At 41.0% G+C, this 21,934-nt stretch overlaps 1 protein-coding gene across 1 annotated transcript in view; it reads left to right on the forward strand.

Annotated features, from left to right (window-relative positions):
* The first annotated feature begins 2,265 nt into the window (after positions 1-2,265).
* The window catches only part of UBE2J1 (ubiquitin conjugating enzyme E2 J1), a 30,456-nt gene continuing 10,787 nt past the window's right edge, over positions 2,266-21,934 (forward strand). The window contains exons 1-6 of the mRNA XM_086461383.1: positions 2,266-2,322; positions 13,375-13,448; positions 15,157-15,288; positions 15,936-16,020; positions 17,436-17,541; positions 19,905-20,034. Of these exons, the coding sequence (XP_086317509.1) occupies positions 2,292-2,322; positions 13,375-13,448; positions 15,157-15,288; positions 15,936-16,020; positions 17,436-17,541; positions 19,905-20,034 (558 nt within the window). The 5' untranslated portion in view covers positions 2,266-2,291. The remainder of the gene's footprint in view (positions 2,323-13,374; positions 13,449-15,156; positions 15,289-15,935; positions 16,021-17,435; positions 17,542-19,904; positions 20,035-21,934) is intronic.

Genomic DNA, 21,934 nt, shown 5'->3' on the forward strand with positions numbered 1-21,934 from the left:
GGCTGGGAGTTAATCCCCAGATTTCTGCCGGGACGCTGACCACCTCACAGGAATTGGTGGTTTCATCTGGCAGCATTCACCTCCTGCAGCTCTGACTTTTAACGAATAATACAGCTGAAAATGAAAGCGGTCTCGTGCAGCTAGCTCTGCACAATTTCACGTGGCGGTTGCTGCAGCACCCAGCCAGGCCACAATGTAGCTTACTTAAATGGGGAAGATGTATAGATCCTATCAGTGGATTTCTGTTACTTAACCTTCAAATCTATTTGGCTTATTTTCAAGTGCTTAGCTGTTGCGTAATTACAGTAGCTGTGTATTTCTCTTTTTAGCTAAAATCCCGAGTTTCATGTTAACTGCAGGTGCTTCCTCCTTGAACTGTAAAAAATGACACTGTAAGTGCGGCCAGGGTCAAACGCCAGAGCTCAGAAGGGAAAGCTGAACTCCAACATTACTCCTAACTAATTCATAATAACTATCACTTCTCAATTCATGCCATTATTCACATTATAATACTATTTTTAAAATTATCTTCTACCAAAATAGATCCCAGAACTTTTTACGTGGAGATCCAGATTTCCAAATGCAAAATACTGCTCTCCTACTTTGGGGAAGGGTGAGATTTAGTCACAGATGGTCCCAGAGCCTTTCTCCCACTGCACAGCAAGATGGCTCCAGCAAATGCGGAAAGATGGGACACACCTGCTAAGAATGACCAAAATAGTTTGTAGATACCCAGCGCCTGGAGCTGACCATCTTGAGCGGTCAGCTCAGCCTTTGTTAGCCAGAAATGCTGAGATGTGATCCAGAGTTGTTGGCCATTAAATGTACCCTGGGGTGCCTTTGGTGTAAGAAAGAACCTCAAGGTCCGACGCCATCCCATCCCTTCTGCTGTATACATTATTGATGCTTTACATTATTTGTAGTGCTTTGTCCTCTAAAAAGGAAGATCATTTTGCCCCTTTGAAAATTCAGCTTCTTGTTTAGGTGGAGTAAAGTTGCTTTATTGATTTATTGCTTTTACCACAACATCACTGTGCAACAGAACAGGAATGGGAAGAGTAACGCCTTGTTTTGCAATTCCGAGAACATGAGGAGGTAAAAAAAAATACACCTTCTTAAATGGTTTTGTTTACAACTGTTCAATCAAAGAAGGAAAGAGGAAAAGAGAACTAAGACATCAAAACAATATAAAAGTAATGTAAATGAAATTAAGGACAATTCATAAGTTAGAGGCAAGAGTTTCAAGCTTACACTGTTGAAGACAAACACATAAAAGCTCAGATATGTTTCTCATTTACAGCTTGTACTGACTTAAAGGGAAACTGAGGCTGCTGAGATTATGACCCCTTTAATTTATGTATTTCCTTAACTATAAATTCTCAAAAGTGCTATCCCAAGTGCTGTAACCAGGCAGCAGAGAAACCAAAGTTGTAGATGCAAACAAATATTTCTCTGGCATTGTGGCACGGAAAAGGTGATCTCCCCATCAAAGTCAATAATTCTTGCCTAAACTAACAGTGATTGGTGTATGACACCATTTCAGTCTCTCATGATCCTGAAAACCAACAAGATGCTATTAAGTCTTAGAGTGTGGTTAAGTCCTTTGGGCAGGGTGCCGGTGGGTTTGCAGGAAGCCCCCTGGAAGACCCTTTTCTAAGCCCCCAGTTTTCAAACCGATCTACTCGTGCTATGAGGTCTTGAGGCACCTCACCCCGCGGCCTCTGCGGGTCAAGGCAGAGGCGGGACGGCGACGCAGCGGGTATTTCCACTACGGCAGCCACCACGGCAGAACTGCGGCCTAGCGAGTTGTAGCAGCACGTCCCGTCCCGGCTGCGCCCGCAGTCGCGGTTCTGCTGTGGGGCCCCAGTGTCACCCATCGCTGCCGGAAACTGGCCGGTTTTTCCACTCTACGACAGAGAAGGGCGGGCAGATCGTGAATTTTAACTTGCGCTACGCAAGCACGCGAATATTCCTCCTGCGCCCCGGCCTGCCGCCCGGCCCCGGCCCCAGCTCCAGCTCCAGCTCCAGCTCCAGCTCCAGCTCCGACCCCGGGCCTGGCCGAGCCCTGCCCTGGCCGAGCCCTGCCCAGGGCCACCCCGCGGGGCTGGGACGGCCAGGCCCCGGGGGCGGTGCCTCCCTCCGCGGTGACGGCGGGGCCGCCGACGCCGCTGCCACGTCAGGGGAGTTTCCCGAGGGAGGCGAGGCGGGCTGGGCCGGGCCCGGCCTTTCTCCTCCTCCTCCGGCCGCCGCTGCCGGAGACGCCGCGGAGGGAGCGAGCGGTGCCTGCTGCCATGGAGGCCCGCTACAACCTCAAGAGCCCGGGTAGGCGGTGTGGCAGGCCCCGGCGGGTGGCAGGGAGGCGGCCGTCGGCCTCGCCTGAAGGCCGCGGCCGGGCGGGGGGCGGCAGGGTCGGGCGGGGGTGGGGGGTGCGGGGCCGTGCCTTGTGGGCTGCCCAGGCCGCCGCCTTTCGCGGCGGGCGGGTGTGCCCACCCCGGGGCTGCCGCGGTTGGCGGAGGGCTCAGGGGTCGCTGCCGGGGCCGGGGGTCGCCTGCCGGGGCGCGGCGGGACAGGTGCGGCGGCCGGGGCGAGGCCGCGGTGGGGAGGAGGGAGGGATGGAGGCCCCGGGCCGCGGCGTTGCCCGCGGGTGCGGGTCAGCTGCGCGCCGGGGCTGTGGCGGCGTTCGGGCGGAGGCCGGCTGGGTCGCTTCAGCCTTCCGGTGCGGTGGCGTTGAAAACCCTCTGAGCTGTAATTCGGTTCAGAACACTCCGGCTGCCTGGTGTGTGTATGCGCGCCCATGCTTTTTCTCTGGTTCAGTGGAAGCGTACCTCTGAACTTTGTCAAGTGGCAGTGCCCAGTTCTGCGTATCGGGTCCTTTCCAAGTGTGTGTGTGTGAGGGGACAGATGGCCATCGATAGCTTAGTCTGTGTGGCATAAGTTTGTTTTACAGAAGTGTTACTGTATAGACTGTATTTACATGCGTATGTGCGTGTTTGTTCATGGGTTTCCATGTTAAAATTCGTGCCTTGTAAACTCCTAGAATTTCTTTTGAATCCTTGAAGTGAGAGGGATGCCTTGGGAGATGTCTTGCGCTGGAAGGGATGGTTTTGCTTCCTAGGAAGGGAAACTGAGGACAGGTCGGGTCCCTCTCGTATGGCTGTATGGAGCAGTGGCCCATCACCGACTGTGCCACTTTCACCTCCTGGGAGCTGCATGTGCAGCCAAAGGCCTGTCTCTGCTGAAGCAAAGACTGTTCCACAGCTTGTGAGGGCTAGTTGTGTCGGTCGCTGTCCTGTCCTTGCTTTCCCCTAATCTGGTTTTGGGAAGTAGGTATTATCAGCTTCATACTATTATGATGAATAGTGGCTTTATTCTGTAATCATACTTTCCTATTACCAGCATGGGAGGTGAAGAGAAACTTACATTATGACGACTTGTACCTTACAAATGTAAATGACAGGTTTATTTACAAAACATGCCTCATATGAATGATGTCTCTATTATTAAATTATATCCCTCACCTTCATACCCGAGTTGCATAACTGAAAGATAAGAAGGATCACAAAGCAAATATTGTACATATTATAGTTTAAAATATCAGGAAGGAAGACTTTTTTTATTGGGGGGGAGATATGCTGCATATGTTGCATATATGAATTTACACACATACGTATATGAAGGCCACACGAACATGCTCCCTAGTTATGGTTTGCCACGTCATTGGAAATGGTGATGGTGTGCTGTATGACGTGCTTCTGGGATCTGGGTGGAGATGGCAAGTATTTGTGGTTTAATTTAGAAATGTTCATCCCTTCTGTTGTTACTTGTTTTCAAGAGCAAATTACCTTTACTGGAGTTGATTTTTCAGCATTTGTTCCATAGCAAAATGAATCTTACTTGGCAAAGATGAATGATTCATACAATGGGTCGATACTGCTTCACCAGATTAAACATGCTCTGTAGCATATTAATGTATTAAATTATTTCTTTCCATACGGATGCTGAAAGTCTACAAATGATTTAAATTAATTAAAAAATCTCTATAATATGATTTTAAACACTCATTTCAATAGTCACTTAATATGTATGAAATCTTTCATTTAAAAACGTGGGCAAAAAGTTATTATATAAATGCAGAAAAAGATTTAAAATAAATACTATTTCTTCAACTGTTGTTATTCCTTAAAATGCATTGACTGTAGTTATGCATAGCCATTGCTTTTGGTCTGGCATTTTTCTTGCTAACCAGGCAGATAAGCATATGCAATTATTTAGTGTTTTTGTGTATGTTTTACGATTTCTGATCTTGTTACAGTTACGTGTGCGGTTTAATGATGGTATCTTACACTTGGCATTCAAGTGAAGGCTTAGGATGGAAATGTAGAGTGTTCTAATATTAAGGTGGTTTTAATTAATGTAGATGCACTGAAATACATAAAAACAATCCCACCACGTTTCCTATTTGAAATGGATGTGTCAACTGTGGACTGAAGGGATTATTTTGGTAACTGAGCCTTGTGAAGCTTTAGAACTGGTAGCTATCCTTCTGCCTGTTGTTCTTGTTGCTCTGACTTGAACAGAGGAAGAACCAGGGTGCTAACCTGTAAGTCCTGGTCAGCTTTAGGGATTTGGAATGTGCTGTCTTGAGACAGAGTGAGAAAAGTAATCGTTTTGGACCTGCACAAGAGGCGTCTCCTATTAAAATCTGCTTTTGAACTTGGGCAAACTCTGCTTGGAGATGGTGACTTCCGTCTGCTCAGTAGTTTTAAAGAGGGAAAATACTACTTATCATTTAATATAAGTTGTTCTAATGATTATAGTAGGCTTTATGCAAAATATTGTAGAGTAAAACACGTTTTAAATAGGAAAATTTTGTTAAAAGAAACCTGTGCTTTTATTGATCTTCTTGTTAAGCCAAATTCTGCTGTAGAGCTATGACAGGAGCTGAAGTTGTTCTGTGGTTGTACGTGGCTACATGGACCCCGTTTCTGTGAGTGCGTGTGCTAGACCAGATTGATGAATGAGGATCAGTTTGGCTCTCTAGTCTCTTTCTTTTGGTGGGTTTTCAAACAGACCACATAAAGAGCAGTATTGCTATACAGCTTTGTCCTGCTGCTAATTGATCCTAGTCCATATATTAATCTCCCTTATCGCAGTTTCTCCAGCTGATATTAGTTTGTCCCATCATATCTAAAAGATGGTAACTCTCCACAACATGGAACAAGTTGTTCCCTACAAGCTGTGTCTCGATGAGAGGCGGCACAGGTGGTGCTCTGGCAGCCCTTGGTTTACCACAGGTACATGTCATAGCCACAGCTAGTCTGGGCTTGGCGAGGGTGGTGTGCTAAGCTGCTGCTAGCTCCCATCAGTTACCCTCTAAGGGCAAGGAGGTATGGGGGCATTCGCCTGAAGTTGTCTCCTCACACCATCTATGAATATGGGGTTTTTAATTCTTCCCCCAAAGACCCATAGTTTTGGAAGGGAAGAAATTTCACACTCCACGCTTCTTTGTATTGCTTCAATAAGGCAAAGCCTTTTAAGCTGTTGCTTTATATTTTTATGTCTATTTTTGGCACTTGTAAAAGGGCAAGCTATTTTCTGTCTTAGGATTTCAAAATGGATTAGTCAATGTATATCAGCCTGCTACCATATGGCTGATAAACCTTTCCCATCAATATTAAAGCTCAGCTGACTAAAGCACAGACTTCATCTCTTCGTGCTTCAGGAACATCCCTATTTTCTGAAATTTATAAGACAGCTACTTGGAATAATCTCTTTACTTTTTTTTTTTTTTTTTTCCCAAGGGCTGTGACCCTTAGCCTGATGCAAGATCAGGCACCCAACCTTGTAGTCACTGTTCTGTGGTGACAATCTCCCTCTGTCATGTAGGATGTTACCGGTCTTCTGAGCAGGTATTAGCAGAGCCACACTTGAAGAATGAACAGCTATTTCCAGTGACTCATACAGCCTGCAAAACACAGTGCTTTTTTATTTTGTTTTGTGTGGGTGTTCTGTTTGTTTTTGGCAGACCTGCTCAACTAGAATTTGAGTAGTGGGGGCACTGGAGGACTGGGGAGAGCACGCGGAGGGAGGCATGGCGCGCGTGTTTGCTGCCCAGGGATGGAGCTTTTGGATCTTGGATGCACAGGGAACGTAACGTTCTGGGATTGTGATCTTCTTAGCTGTCATCTTCAATACATTTACTGCTTTTCCTACAAACTATACTTCTTTCTCCTCTCCACACTTCTTACAAGTAAGAAGTGTACTTTGTCAAGAAGTATGTGTCAGTTCTTTTTTCTATTAACTGTTTTTATTAACATAGCCAGTGGGTACTGTGCTGCTTAATACCTTCTCTGTATGAAATAAAGATAGATTTTTTTAAAAATAAAAAGTTAAATGGATGTTAAAGGTTGCTTAAAGCTGAAGATAGTTTGATCTTAGCACATTCAACAAGCACCTTACACTTGATAAGCTTTATATTTCTTTATGTTAACTGAACAGTTGTTTTGAATTGTTACAATATAATAACTGATAGAGTGAGTACTGTATTTCCTGCGGCTCTGAGGGAAGTGAGGGCTAAAGGTCTGTTGATTCTGAGGGTGAGATGAAAGAGAGAGTAGACTCATTAAAAATATTCTGGGTTTTTTTTTGGGGGGGGGGGGTTGTGGGTTTGTTTTTTTTTTTTAATGTTTTTCAGTACTTTATATGAATACAGAAGGCCTGTGGGTATTGTGAAAGGATATACACGAGGCTGTGAAGATATAAAGCAGCTATTCAGGAGGCTCGTGGGCCTTGGGAAAGGATGTATCTGAGGCCCTGAACACGGAAAGCAGCTGGCGCCTGTCCTGGCAAATGGTGTTTACGTTTGTTTTGGAGCAGAAGTCAAAGGAACTGTCAAACCAGATTTTAAAATAAAAGCAATTTTGGAACCTGTGGCTGCCCCAGACAATTGCTAAAGTTCTGCAATTGCACATTTAGGTTTTGTCAGAGCAAAGATTTGCATAGTCCACTGTCCCATTATGGACAGAGGCAGTAGGGAATGCTTAGGCAAAGAGCTTTAAAGAAACAGAATACGTAGTGTGTTCTCCTTATGAGCGATTTAAGGACTTGCCCAACGGGAAACATCATCATCTTTTCCAGGGATTTTATTTTTGTTGGATGTGACTGGGATGTATGTTCTTTTTATGAAGAAAGATCAGGTGTCTCTGTCCTAATGAAACTTTAAATGTGGTCTTGATTCAAAATTAAGTGACTATAAACAGCTATGCAAATTTATATGAAAATATAGTCACATTTTTGTGAAATGATATACAAGAATATATACAGGAACTCAAAAATCTATTTAAAGGCAGGTATGAACTCAGAAGGCTTAAGAAAGGTGGGGACCAAATGAATAAACACAAGGAATGCAGAGGTAGAGGAGAAGAGCATTAGTTATGTGAAGCTCACTTGAAAGTGTGATAACATGGGTTGATTTCTAGAGTAGATACCATTTGACGCTCTGTTCTGCAAAAGGATTGTAAGTTATATTTCAGGGCACTTTTGTCTCAAGCCCTTTTTTTTCCCCTCTTTTATTGTTTTTAATTCACTAATGATCACACATCATTCACAGGTTCTAAGCTGTCCAGGAAAATCACATCCACAATGGAGGAAGTGACACGGAGTTACTGGATTACACTGTGCAGGTCACTGTGTACCTGTTAGTCTCTGTATGTTTAGATTTAATAACCTATTCTCTAGAGAGTACGACACTACTTAAAAAAGATACCATTCTCCATATCAAAGAGCTGTAGTAAAAGTAGTACATAACACGCCAGTCTGCTATGACTCTTTGCTTTAAAAGTTTTCTTGTGTGACCACATCACTTAGTGATTTTTTTTTTTTTTTTTTTGGCTTAAAATGTCAAAGCTCATTGAGTGTTGTCATCTTGCGAGAAATCCTGGGTACTTTACGCATAAATTTAACCCTGACTTTTTTTTTTTTTTATTGTGTGATCCAGTCTTTGAACAATTGAACTACTGACTGACACTGATGCACTGTTATTTTTTACCTTTAGTAAATGGGTTCTGCTTTTGACTCTGAATACAGGCAGTTGGGGTGAATAGGTTCCCAGGTGCTTTGGGCTGCTGCGGGGATGGGTGGTGGTGGTTCTGCTGGTGACACTTTGCACTGTGGGCTCTGAAGTCACTTGGTGGTTACACCAGCCATGGGTCAGACACTCCTGGCTCAGTGGTCGGGTATTGAGTGGAAGGGGAAAAAACAAAACTGTCTGGATTTAAAAAGGCTTTCCCAAAATGTCATCCATGACATCTGCATCATCTAATTGAAGGGCTTCAATGCTTGTCTCAAACTGATTTGGAGGTTTCAATTTTTTTATTTTTCTAATATTATTGTCTAATATTTTTCCTAATTGTAGGTAGTGGCATCATTAATAGAAAAACATGAAATGAAGATGACTTGTATTTTACTAATAACTTAAGTGGGCTGAGTAGTTATGACACCCTTCGTCCCAGAGAAACTTTATGACAGTTTTACCTAGTTCATTGGAAGACCTGAATTTGATGAGTGAATTGCATCCTTACTCACACTGTCTTGGTCAGCAGAACTGGGGAAAAAAAAAAATTACTACTGTTTCTATATTTCTCTTGAGTAGACCTCTAAATCTTATTTAAAATGGATAAAAGAAAAAAAGCAGCCATTGAAAAAAAAAAAGAAAGTAGAGAGCATTTGTGGATTCAGTAAAAGCTAACAGGTTGTTTTATTCCTTTTTTCCAGGTCAGATAAGTTAACTTGAAAGATTAGGAGATCTCTATGTTTATGCCAGCTGAAAACTGATAAATGAAATTATTACTATCCATTTGAGGAAGATACTGTTACGTACAACCCAGATCACTTAAATATGAATTTGTTTCACTGATGATCCTGTAGTCATCTTTGTGTGCCCGAAATGCTGTCTCTTCGTGTGATGAAGTGCTAGGGGCTGAGCCTTGGTGAACTGAGACCTCACCCTTCCCGTGCTTCCTAACTTGGGTTTGGTTACAGTGTCACCCACCTCACCTCCACCACTCTCCTTGCCCGGGTCTGTTTCTCCTGTTGATCTCTTGCACCTGAGTACTGTTGCCTTTTGTAGACAAGCTGTGGCAGATCTTCAGGAAGCCTGTAATGGTGTCTAGGGTTTTTGTTTTTGAGTGTTGGAGGGAGTTGGAACTTGTGTCAGGTTTCCTGAACTTCCAGTGTGCTAAAGGTATGCAACTTTGTTATGCTGAAATAAATCCTGTTGCAATGTGTTATGTTTACATTACTATAACCTTGGCCAGCTCATTTGATTGCCACATGTACTGTTCACTGATAATGTAAAAATGGACTAAAATCCTTCCTTATTTAACAGAGAAGACTGCTAACAAAACAGCTCTGTAAGGCTAAATATAATTGCTTTATTTTAAGACTTTATTTTCACAACAACAAATTTTTTAAAAATAAGACATAATATTTTACAAAGAGAGCACCACTGATGTTCAAATCCCCTCATCCCTTTAAGCAGTAATATTGATGTTTAAGAAGGCTGACACTTGCATTTTCTGTGTACAAAAGGGTTTCCTGGGCCATGAGGTGCAGACTAGTTGAGTTGTGAGTGGTAGAAGGAGTACTTGAATGTGACTTCAAGATATATCCAAGAGAAGCAGTTGTGTTGAACAGAAATTTCAGGATAGCTTAAGGTAAATGTTAATAAATCATAGGATTTGAGCAGGACACAGTTTTTGACAGAAATAAATGTACATGCATACCTTACACACATTTTGCTTATTAATTATGTCATTCCACCACTGCTCAATCCTAAAGCATGCTGGTGGCTTTAAATCTGAGTCTCAGATTTTTTTTATATCCACATTTTGCTTTTCAGAAAAGTTTGTTAAGTTTGGTGTAACACAAGAGGCAGATTGTCAGGCAGAGCCTCTGGCCCATAGTACCCACTCTTTCCTTTGCTCTCTAGAGGTAGCCCAGAAACTGAATTTCCAGAGTATTTAAGTTCAATTAACATTATGATAAACTGTTGCTGAGTGTACCCGTGAAAGCATGGTTATTTTTCATGCTGACAGCTGTGCCATATTAAAAAATACCTTGATTATTTTGTCTCTAAAACCTGTCTTGGACAAATTGAATGTCTTGATTTTTTTCTTTTGGCTGTATTAGTGTCACGTTTTGACTTTATTGGCAGTTTGCAATTCTTTATTTTGAATAGGCCTAAACCATTCTTACTTTTCGTTATTGGCAAACACTTAACTCGGATGACTCAGTGTGATTTTAAGTGGGTTGAAATACCGTATTTTGCATCAAAACTCTTTTTAATGAAGTTTGGATAAGAGTGTCTTGTATTTGTTGTAGGCAGACTTTGTGAATTATGTTTGATTCTTCCATTGCAGTTTTCAGTAGCCAAAGGAAGGCCTGTGTTTGGGAATGCTGCAGCTGTGCTTAAAGAAGAAACAATTTAATGCTTTCTTCACTGGATCACACATTCTCAGAATGAACGTTTACTGGTCCAGGCTGTTCTTTGCAACCTGTCAGTTGGCATTTTTCAGCAATGTGATAATAGACCCACAGAATGGTTTGGGTTGGAAGGGACCTTAAAGGTCATCTAGTCCAACCCCCCTGCCATGGCCAGGGACACCTCCCACCAGACCAGGTTGCTCAAAGCCCCATCCAGCCTGGCCTTGAACACTGCCAGGGAGAGGCAGCCACAGCTTCTCTGAGCAGCCTGTTCACCACCCTCGTAGTGAAGAATTTCTTCTTTACATACAATCTACACCTACCCTCTCTCAGTTTAAAACCATCGCCTCTTGTCCTGTCACTACAGGCTGTGGTATAAATTCTCTCTCTGTCTTTATTATAAGCCCCTTGTAAGTATTGAAAAGCCACAGTAGGGTCTCCCCAGAGCCTTCCCTTTTCCTGACTGAACAATCCCAACTCTCTCAGCCTTTCTTCATATATATGTGCTGCTTTTTCTTAAGATTCTTAGGTTGCTTAATACTGAAAACTTCTTATAAGCAAATTATCTCTGATATACAAAAGCTGTACTGTATATTTTGCTGTATTTCATGCTCCAAGAGTGGAATAATATTTCATACTCTTTCAGTGTATTTTATGCTAGCTTCTTAAAATATCTGTAGTCTGGCTTCTTGATGATAAAATAATACTGTGAAAAAAAATACAGTATCACTGTCACAGTTAATTAAATACAAAAATGTGTTAAAAAAACATGCTTTAAACTGCTTCTGTTTCAAATTCTACTTAACAGGAGCCCACCTGCTTGTTGTCCCCACATGGCTGCTGTCTCTGTTACTTCTCAGTGCAAACCCTTGGTTTCTCTCTTTCTGCCTGCCAGATGCTGGCGTTCAGCACCCAGGGGACAGCTTTGGAGCTGAAGCTGTAAAAAGGCTGTTCCTTTTGGGACAAGTCCTAAGTGCCGATGTGCACTGCCAAAGATCCTGCACCCCGTTTTAGGCTGGTACAAACCTTTCTCTGAGTGCTTGTAGACTTTTGTAGAATGGTCTTGAAATACTTTTTTTTTTTTTTTTTTTTTTTCTCTTTTCTCTAATAGTTAGCTTTCCCTCAGTTAACATGGGTAACTGCATGTGATGCTGATGTAAGGGGACTGCGTTTCTTTTCTGTCCTGGTCCCTCGTCTGGGAGATCTCAGTAACAGAGTTGTCTGCCTTGTCCACGACTATTCTGTCTTCGTTAGGCTTCATTATATACGTTCTCAGTTTTCTTATGGTTACCCTTTTGCTTCATGGGGTGTTCACTCATAAATTAGCTCATCCTGGTGTATGCCACTCTTCTTCTGAAGGCAAGCATCCAGACATGTTGCATGTGAAGCAGTGCTGGGTCTGAAGCCTTTTCTGGTCCAAGCTGGTTTTCTTATTATTTTTTGCTAATGAGCTGGTAAACCTTAATGCAGATGAAAGAGACAAACTTGTTTTTCAGTGGAGCCTGGACACTGCTGCCTTTGACGTGACCTCATGGTTTCTGCAGGGTGTTTAATTGACACCTCCCCCTGGCAGCAGCATAATTGGGACAACTGGCAGCAGCAAATTTCCTCATAGTCTGTTTGCTTTTTGGGTTGTGAGAAATTAAATTCTCGAACTTTGAGCTGTTGTTTATAGCTGTCAAGAAGTGTGAAGGAGGAAAAGAACTTCTCACAGTAGATTGAAGTAAAAATTCCTCTGTGGGAAGTTTAGAGTAGCTTCCCTCACAGTGTCATGACAGTGAGTAAAGCCCTGGAGTCTGAGCATGCCACACAGTCTACAGTCAGCTGGTGATGCCAGGCTTTGTAAATTGAGGTTCACTTTCACCATATATTTATGCTTACACTGTAAGGTAATTTGGGCAGTGTTTCTCCTTCTTTGTAGTTAGATGGAGAGCCATCCATGGTTTGAACTGAATGTGGAGGGTGGATTAAGGGATCCCATTCCTGTGTAGTTGCTTAAAGAAGTAACTGGTATTTGCACTTTTTCCAGTAAGTAGGAGGGAGTAAGGACTTTCTACTGAACCTTATTGATGAGGTGGCAGCCTTGAATTTCTTGTCTGTGGTTCTTATGTTTAGCCTGTTCTTCAGTTTGCATGAGTTCTTTAGTAGGCATTAATGCATGATGCTCATGAGGGTGTCTGGCAGGACAAGGGATGTAATAGAGCTTACTAAAGGAGAAGGAAAAAGGATATGCAGAAAATACAGATGATGCTCGTGGTTTTAAAGTAGAAGATTGGAGGGGGTAACTAATGACTAGCCTGAATTTAGGGTAGAAAAACACCAGTGTATCCACACACAGTAGTAGGTTCAAATTACAAAGGTAAATTTTCTTGGCTGGGCATATACATTTTCAATTCTAGTATAAAACTTCATCTCCCTGTGCTACTGGTGTTTCTCTCAAATCTTATTGTGACCTCCTTTGGAATCGTTAAGGGACTAGTCATGTAATAGTCATGGGAGGTCTCAGGATAAGGCTTTTCAGCAGTTGTTCAAAGATGCATGTGATGTCCTTCATGATACAATACTAAGGTTATTAGTCTTGTATTTAAAGTCTGGAGCTCCGTTAATGACACCTTTGTTTTTCCTCATGTCTTTGGTGCAGTTAATAATGTTTAATTACTTTACTCCCAGTGTTCAGTGTTGAGAAACTCTGTGACCATGCAACATATTTTTCATAACTTTGTGCTTGTGTAACTTATTTATGATTTATTAAGCATGAGTGATTTATATTGAGTCTTGGATTATTAACACCAGTGTGCTGAAAAAGATTAGTTAGCTGAAAGGAGCTCTTTTTTATGTGGAATGCATATTAATTTTTTACTTTATTTTCACGTTTTGAACTTTCTCTTTCAGCTGTCAAACGTTTGATGAAAGAGGCTGCAGAACTGAAGGATCCTACAGATCATTATCATGCACAGCCTTTGGAGGTTTGTTTCTCTACCTGTTTGCAAGAGCTTGTAATTACACTGTATTATTAATCTATACTCTTAAGTTCTCTGTATGCGTATGTATTTAAAATGTACGTATTTAGATACTAGCAGACCTTTTAAAATTGATTCAGTTCTTTTTTTTCCTGTGATGGAAATCAACAGCAGAATTCCACTTTAATGGTATTGTAGTTCCAGGTTGTTAGTGAAAGTACATAATAATCGGTAATTTTATCACACAGGTATAATATGTTTATTTGCCCTCCTGCTTCCTGAGACTACTTCAATGCATTATGTTTAAGTTAAGCTTTTTTACACCCAAACCTGACATCTGGCTCAGTTGCTGAGTTGCTCAACAAAACACTTAAGCCTAGGTCATCTAGGAGGATTCGCTGGTTTGCGTACCAAAAAAAAAAAAAGGTGAAAAACGTAAATGGGTGCAATTCTGGATTCATTGCAAGAGAGAATGCTTGGATTCTATTTAAATAGTAGCTTCATGAAGCCTTCTAAACACCCGGTTAAATTTTTGGGCTGAGAAGACTGTGAAGTTCTGCTGGTTAGAAGCTTAAATAGGAATCGCTTCTGGTTTCACTGGAATAATAAAAAAGGCAATGTCCCGTGGTATTCAGTTCGGGGGTTTGATTTAGCTGTTCACAGGAGCGCATAGCACACTTAGCATGCTTACAAAAAATAGCATGTTCCTAGGTGCTATAAAATATACCTTATTATTGACTAGTTTTTGTCTATACATTGTGTTTCCCCTTACTGTGGTGAAATGTAAGGTTTAATTCATGCTATTACTTGTAAGTTACATGAAGGTCTTATTTCTGGGATAGAACAGTGGCTCACTGGGAAGAGAACAGTGGCAGATGAAAGGAAATGCTGAAAATGTTGAGTTACCTCCCATCCTTCAAGAAACTGTAACTAGGTGGGCAGTCACAGCCCTGTGATACCAGTGTTCAGCATTAGTTGGGAAATCTTATTCACTGACAGCAAGCCTCATTTGGACTCCGGTCCTAACAGCAGTTGTTCTGCTTGTAAATATTCAGGAAGTTATGGACATCATGAGGTCTGATAAACAAAGCCAGATGCAGAACCCCCAAAAAATAATGCTTAAAGAGAAGTTATTTTTATGTCCAATGAAAATACCATTCCAAATTTCAAAGTGTACCTGTTGTGCAGTAGCTGTTTCAAACTTGTTTATGGAGAAGCAAAAGAGAATGGGAATTCTCTGGGGTGTGAGTCAAGTCCCTGCATTGGCTTGGGCATGGAAGGGACTTTGGGGAGGCTGTCATTAATGTTCATTCTTGGGATGGATCTCCCGTCAGTTCTACAGAAGTTTATTCACTGGGGCAAAGACCCAGTTTTCTGTTAGTTGACTCAGTTTTCCATCTGTTGGGTAATAAAACTTGTCATAATTGATACAAGAGTGAAGAGCTTGAATAATGAATTTGAGGGTTTCAACAAAGCCATTGTGTAAGAAAATTACCAGAAAGCTACAATATTTTATCCTTTTAACCAGAATCTTAGTACTGTGTTGGTTGTCTTACTCTTCGTTTGATTCTGGCTACTTCTGCTGTACACTGTTTCTTTAGCCTGTCCTTGTTCAAGAAGATGGTGTTTAGCTGTCTACTACTTTGACACACTTTTTTTTTTTTTTTTTTTTTTTCCTTTTTCTTTCCTTCTCCCTTTGGTGGGGGCCTTTTAGGATAATCTTTTTGAATGGCACTTTACTGTTAGAGGCCCTCCAGATTCAGATTTCGATGGAGGGATTTATCATGGGCGAATAGTACTACCCCCTGAATATCCCATGAAACCACCCAGCATTATTTTGCTGACGGTAAGCATGTTTACTCGTTTTTCCTTTTTATGTGGTCAATTTAACCAAAGGTGTCCGAGAGAGACATTCTTTGCATTTAAGGTAACGTTATTTTTGTAAGAAAGTTGACATAGTACAGATAATGCTGCCAATTTAGGACCAGAAGTTTTCCAAGGTGACTTTGGTATTCTGTAATGAAGCTCTGCATCTAATAAATGGAAGTTTTCTCCAGGAGTTATGACGTTGCTGATGTGATTGTCTAACCTTCTGTTCTCTCCATGGGCCCCCTTGGTTTCTGATGGAGACATTGGTCACATGTAGGAAGGCAGACCTATGTTTTGGGGCAGAGACCCGCGTTTATAAATAGTTTTGTAGAGCTATAGCTCTTCAGGCTCTTGGTGTGTGGGGTACAGGAGCAACAGGCAAGCCACCAGGTCACACTGCGACATGTGGGGTATCGGTTAAGGGTTTCTTCATGCATGAATAGAGGCAGATGGCAGATTTCTTTGTTCAGAAAGCAGAATGCCGATTTTGTGAGGCCGGCAGTAATATAATTATCGAGTATTGTTTGCATATTGATTTGTTTGATAATGATTTTTACAACTTGTACCAAAACACAAGAGTTAACTTCCAACGTGTTTTGTTATATCTTCATTCTTCCTTTGAAGGCCAATGGCAGGTTTGAAGTGGGGAAGAAAATTTGTTTAAGCATCTCAGGTCATCATCCTGAAACATGGCAGCCTTCATGGAGTAGTAAGTAACAATTATTTGGAAAATGTTACCCCATCAAGGAACTAGATCTTTAAATCTCACAAAGAATGTTTATAGCGGAAAAGGACACAGATTTTGAGGGAGGAAATGTATGGGAGAATTTGAGAAATGTGGAGTCACGAAAGTGACATGGGTGGATTTGGGAACAATATTAAATAAAAGCGGGGTGAAAGGGTTGAGAAACTGAGGGATGATGGTAAGGTCTTGTTTATTTGGATGCACAAGCATTAAGAGTTGTTGGACTACTTAGAATATTATTTGTTTTGGTTTTTAAATTGTTCTTATGAAAATACTTTAAATCCTATTATTTACCCTGTTTTTGTATAATCACTAAAACTAGCTTAAATATTGATAGAAGGCAGTGTAGTCAGCCTTTAATTCTGATGCTGTACTTCCAAACACTCAAGAGGAAAGACGATGTGATCTGAGTTCAGAATAACTGAATGTCTTCTACCTCCTTTTTTTTTTTTTTTTAAGTTTCATTATCACAGAAATTGAGAGTTGGCACAATTTGTCCAATTTCTGTGTTTATATAATTTTTAGTTTTGCTGAGTACGATACATCAGTTCTTTCTTTGGATATCAGTTGCACTTTTAAAATATGTTAAGATCTTAGGAACTTTCTAGCAGACCACTTCAACTTTTGTTAAGTCTCTTATCTTTTTTTTTTTAAAGAGTAGAAAATACTGTCTAAGTAGGAGGTATAAATACCCTCTTTTTTTGTAGTACTTGGCTTCACGTGATACTTATTTACCAATTCTGCTAGCAAAGTGTCTTGAACTCTTAAATTTCATGGCTATGTAAAACAAAATTGAAGGATAGACAAAAGAGATGTTTTGATGATAATTCTGTTATGAGCTGTTATTAGTATTTAAGTAAGCTCCTTTTCCTTACTTCTTCCAAGTAAGCATGATGACATAAAAAGAACAAATTCTGTGGTACTTTGCATAAAAGAAAACCACTGACCTTGTGTGCACTAAATTGCAGAATTCATGTTTAATAGAAAACACACTCAAAAAGATGAATGCTTTATGAATCCTCCTCTTCTTCCCTCCCTTCCCCCCCCCGTGTGTTAATTCTGCCTTACCTTTTTTTCTTCAGAAGTGATTTTTAAAGTCTGGAACTCTAATCTTTATATTGATGCAACATTTTTGTGACAATGTTTTTGTTCTCTGTGTTGGCTGAAGAAGAATAAGCCTTACCTTTCATTTATAATGTTTAAAAAATGAAGAAAATGGGCCAAAAAACCCAGTGCTGCTTGTATGAAATTCAGAATGTTCCTTTGGACAAAATGAAGTTTTGCAGGCAGAACTGCAACTTTTCTATACTGAGTGTAGAGCGAGATGAAATAAGAGTTGTTTCTGCAACCTTGTTCGTATCTCTGTTTTCCCGTTTTAGTAAGAACAGCTTTACTGGCCATTATTGGATTTATGCCAACCAAAGGTGAAGGAGCAATAGGATCTCTAGATTATACACCAGAAGAAAGAAGAGCTCTTGCAAAGAAGTAAGCACTAAGTTTGTTACTGTAGGTACATACATATGTACTCTCTTTGCAGTAGAAAGTAAATCAGTCTGTTCTCTTGCATTTATTCCAAATATAAAAAAAAGTTCTGTGCCTTATGTTTATATTTATTTTCCCTGAACATTGTGCAAACTCAGAACTTGTGGTCAAACAAAATACTTTGAGAGGGCTGTGTTCCTTCCAGCATTGTGTGGTCACATTAGAGGTTCATCCAAAATTCAGGCTTAGAAATGTAATTAACATTGTGATACAGTGGTAGTTGCGGCGTGAAGGGAAAACAAGTGTGACTGAATTGGTAGTAAGTGTAAGTGGGGGAGAAAACAACCAAAACAATGATGGATCATTTCCCTTAAGTAAAAAATAATAGTGAAATAATGACAAAATTCTGAAGCAACTGCTTCTGAATGATTTTTAGGAAGCTAACTTAAAATTAGATTTGTAACTATGATGAAATTATCAGCTTAGTGGACAAGGGGAAAGCAGTGGATGTTGTTTATCTTGACTTTAGCAAGGCTTTTGGAGCTGTCTTCCTTACCATCCTCACAGAGAAACTCAGTAAGTACAGCCTGGGTAAGTGGGGACAGTAAGGTGGATTAAGAACTGGGTGAGCTGCCTGGCTCAAAGGATTGTGGTAAGCAGCACAAAGTCCAGCTTGCAGCTGGCATACTCCAGGGGTCGATACTGGGGCCAGTGCTATTCAGGGTCATTAATGACCTGGGTGATGGGGCAGAGTGCATCCTCGGCAAGTTTGCAGACGATACAAAACTGGGAGGAGTGGCTGAAGGTTGTGCTGCCATCCAGGGGAACCTCAGGTGGATGGAATCTCATCAAGTTCAACAAAGAGAAAAGCAAAGTCCCCTGAGGAGGAATAATGCTGGAGGGGGAGGGGAGGACCTGGGGGTCCTGGTGGACACCAAACTGATCATGAGGCAGCAATGTGCCCTTGCAGCAAAGGCCGCTGATGGTGTCCTGGGCTGCGTTAGGAAGAGCACTGCCAGCAGGTTGAAGGAAGTGATCCTTCTTCTGTACTCGGCAACTGGTGTGAGACATCTGGAGTGCTGGGTCCAGGTCAGGGCTGTGTCCAGGTGAGCATACAAGAAAGATATGGACTTACTGGAGCGAATCCAGTGCAGTGCCACAAAGGAGGAGGTAGAACATGTTTCATACAAGGAGATGCTAAGAGAGCTGAGAGTGTTGAGCCTCGAGAAGAGAAGGCTCAGGGGATCTTATCCACGTGAACAAATACCTGAAAGGAGAATGTAAAGAAGGCAGAGCCAGGCTCTTCTGAGTGGCATCCAGTGACAGAACAAGACACAATGGGCACAAACTGAAACCCACAAAATTCAACATGAATGTCAGAAAACAGGTTTTTATCGTGAAGATGGTCAAAGCACTAGCACAGATTGACCAGAGGGGTGGTGGAGTCTCTATCCTTGGAGGTATTAAAAATCTTACTGGAAACAGACCTGAGCAACGTGCTTTGCTTGACCCTGCTTTGAGCAAGGAGACTGGACTAAATGATCTCCAGAGGTCCCTCTCAATCTCGGCTGTTCTGTGATTATGCTGAAATGAAATCTTATACCTGTGGGGTTTTTTTCGGTCTTTCTCCTTTCCCCTTCTGGGGAGGAGAAGGTACTTGAAAGACCATATTCCTATCTTACAAGCAAAATTACTGTATTCCAGTTTGTAACTAGTACCTTACTTTGCAGACAGATGTGAGCTTATTCTGCCTGTACTCTGAGCCAATTGGAAGCTGCAACTTTCCTGTCAGCATGGCACTGAGTCAAAGCTAATAAACCCTGCTGAGGGGTGGGGTTTGGTGGGTTGGTGTTGATACTGTGCTCTCAAGGCTGTGCGGTTTCTCACTGGCTTGGACAGCTGCCTGCAGCATACACTACAGGCAGATTATGCGTGCAAGAGAGGAAAGGTAATACTCTCGCAGAAGCTGAAATTCCTGGGTTTGAAGTGCAATCTTCTGGGTCCAATTTGGTATTTGTAATAATAGTTAGACCTTTATAATTTTAATTTGCTGCAGATATAAAGTAAGATGTAAAATGGTGACAATTTATTAATATAGTATAGATAATAAGCAATATGCAAGTCAGTTGTTAGTATTTTCCTAAATGACGTGAAGGAACATGTGTTTGTGGTATACATAATTCTCAACATATTTTTTCAAGGTAGTGTGATTTGGGGTGGGGGGAAGTACTTTTATGCTACTGGTCTTGACGCTACTTGTCTTTCTGTGGATTGTTTTGCAAATAACTTTTTTTGGTTTTTTTTAAAATAAGCACACAAGAACATTTTGGGAAAATGCTATTCTGAGTTATGTCGTTTGTGGCCAGGTCACAAGACTTCTGTTGTGAAATGTGTGGCACAGCTATGAAGACAGCCCTGTTACCACTAACATCCGGAAGTGTGTCAAGCCAGGCGGACAAGGAGGCTAAAGAGCTTGCCAGACAAATTAGCTTCAAGGTGAAGTCACTGTTTAAACTTACATCTCTGTTGTATAGAATTACAAAAAAAAAAGTACTGAGGAAAAACTTGTAAATTGCAGAAACATTCATCATTTCATCAACCGTCATCAATTGCTATGTGGAAACCTGTGTTTTAGGACAGCCTGAAAGAGAAAAATAGGAGTGGGTCTCTGGCAATGTGCCAATTAATAAATTGAGCATCTCAAGCACTGATTAGTTTTAATTTCAGTGGTGAGCAATGTGATAAGAACTGCCTAACTATGTTGCTTTTACTTCCGTGTTTTCAGTCACTAATAACTTGATGAAGTTCTTCAGAATTAGTCTTATGATAGAAGTGTCAGGAAAGTTTGGGCAAAGCTAACCTAAACATTTTTCCTTTGTGATTTTTTTTTTTTTTTCTTCTTTTGGCTTATGGAAGGAATAAAACATATTCCTACTGAAAAGTGGTTGCAAATTGTTTTGAACTACTCTGCAGCTGAAGATACTGAAAGTTGAACTCTGGTATGGAAGTTGCTGTTACTCAAAAATGTGTTCTCTAGCTTGTGTTTCAGTGAAAGTAAGATTTGTTTAGCCACATACTTGCCTTAGAAAATTGCATGTGTTGCATGCACAGTGTTGTTTTTCACTGGGTTTTCCACTAAACTCTTAAATCGGCCACTGAGAAAGACTGATGTGCATGAGGGCAGGGAACTACAGTGAAATATATTATGACAAAGTGGCATTGGTGCAGAACACATCCTTACTAAGGTCAGGGATGCTAATATGTCCCCTTTTATCATCAATGTTCTCCTAACACTGTCCTAAAGACTACTTTTTTTTTTTTTTTGGTGTTTCACGAGGGTAAAGAGTGCCTTCTACTGAGTATTACTGCCAGTTTTGCAGAACTTGTATATTCCTGTGTGATCACGCATCTGGACGTATTGACATGGTTGGGTCTGTGTGTAATAATGCTTATGAAAAAACATCTCAAAATATTTTACAAAGCTGAGGAGATACAGGGACAGGGTTTTAAAGCTGAGCTACTCGGAGAAGCAGTGGACTGCCTGCTCCTGGCTTTTTTGCAATATATAAGGGTTAAAAAGTGTAGGATTAATTTTTATATAATAATTGGTAATCTTCATCACAGAAATTTTTGAAAAATCAGAGTATAATTTTTTTTTTTTTGAAAGAACTCTTAGCTTACATTTCATACCTTTTTCAGTTGTAAAATGAAAGACTTAGGGTCAACAGTCTCGAAAGAATGTTGGTGCGTTCCATGTATCCACATACTTAACTCCACCTCCTGAGAATAAACACTCAGCAAGGGAAAAATGTACAAAAGCCTCAGGTTTCTACGGCCTTTTACAATCCATTGTGGGTTTTTTACAAGGTAAATCAGTTCTGTCCTCTGGTTGCGCCTTCCCTCCCTTTCTCAAATAAAAATTTAGGGATTGGGGTTGTTTCTAAGCTTTCTGCTTCTCTGCTTTGCTTGACTTTGTTATTGTTTGTTTGATGTTAGGCTGAGGCATTTGATTGATGTGTTTGTAGTAAACTAATAATATGAAGTACTAGCAGGGAATACAAAAATTTTTAATCGTTTGAGTATATTCCTCGTCAATTTATGGGGTAAGATTTAACATCAGATTGCTGATTGAGCGTGTGATTTGACAGAGCCTCTCTGCTAGCAAATGTGCTAGCAATCTCTGCTTTATCTTGATCTTTAAAAAAGAGATTTCCTGACTTTTTCTAGATAGTCCTGGGATTATAAGACATTATTTCATACCAGCCCTAAGCAAAATGGTAACTTCTAAAAAAAAAACCAAACTAACCCCTTGTGTGGTATTGAGAAAGGAATATGAAATTCAGGAGAAAAAATAACAAACCACACTTCCTCATTACAGTTTTCCTGCTTCTGTGAG

Source organism: Leptosomus discolor, chromosome 2 (assembly GCF_034619465.1).
Source record: "Leptosomus discolor isolate bLepDis1 chromosome 2, bLepDis1.hap2, whole genome shotgun sequence".
NCBI classification, from domain to species: Eukaryota; Metazoa; Chordata; class Aves; order Leptosomiformes; family Leptosomidae; genus Leptosomus; species Leptosomus discolor.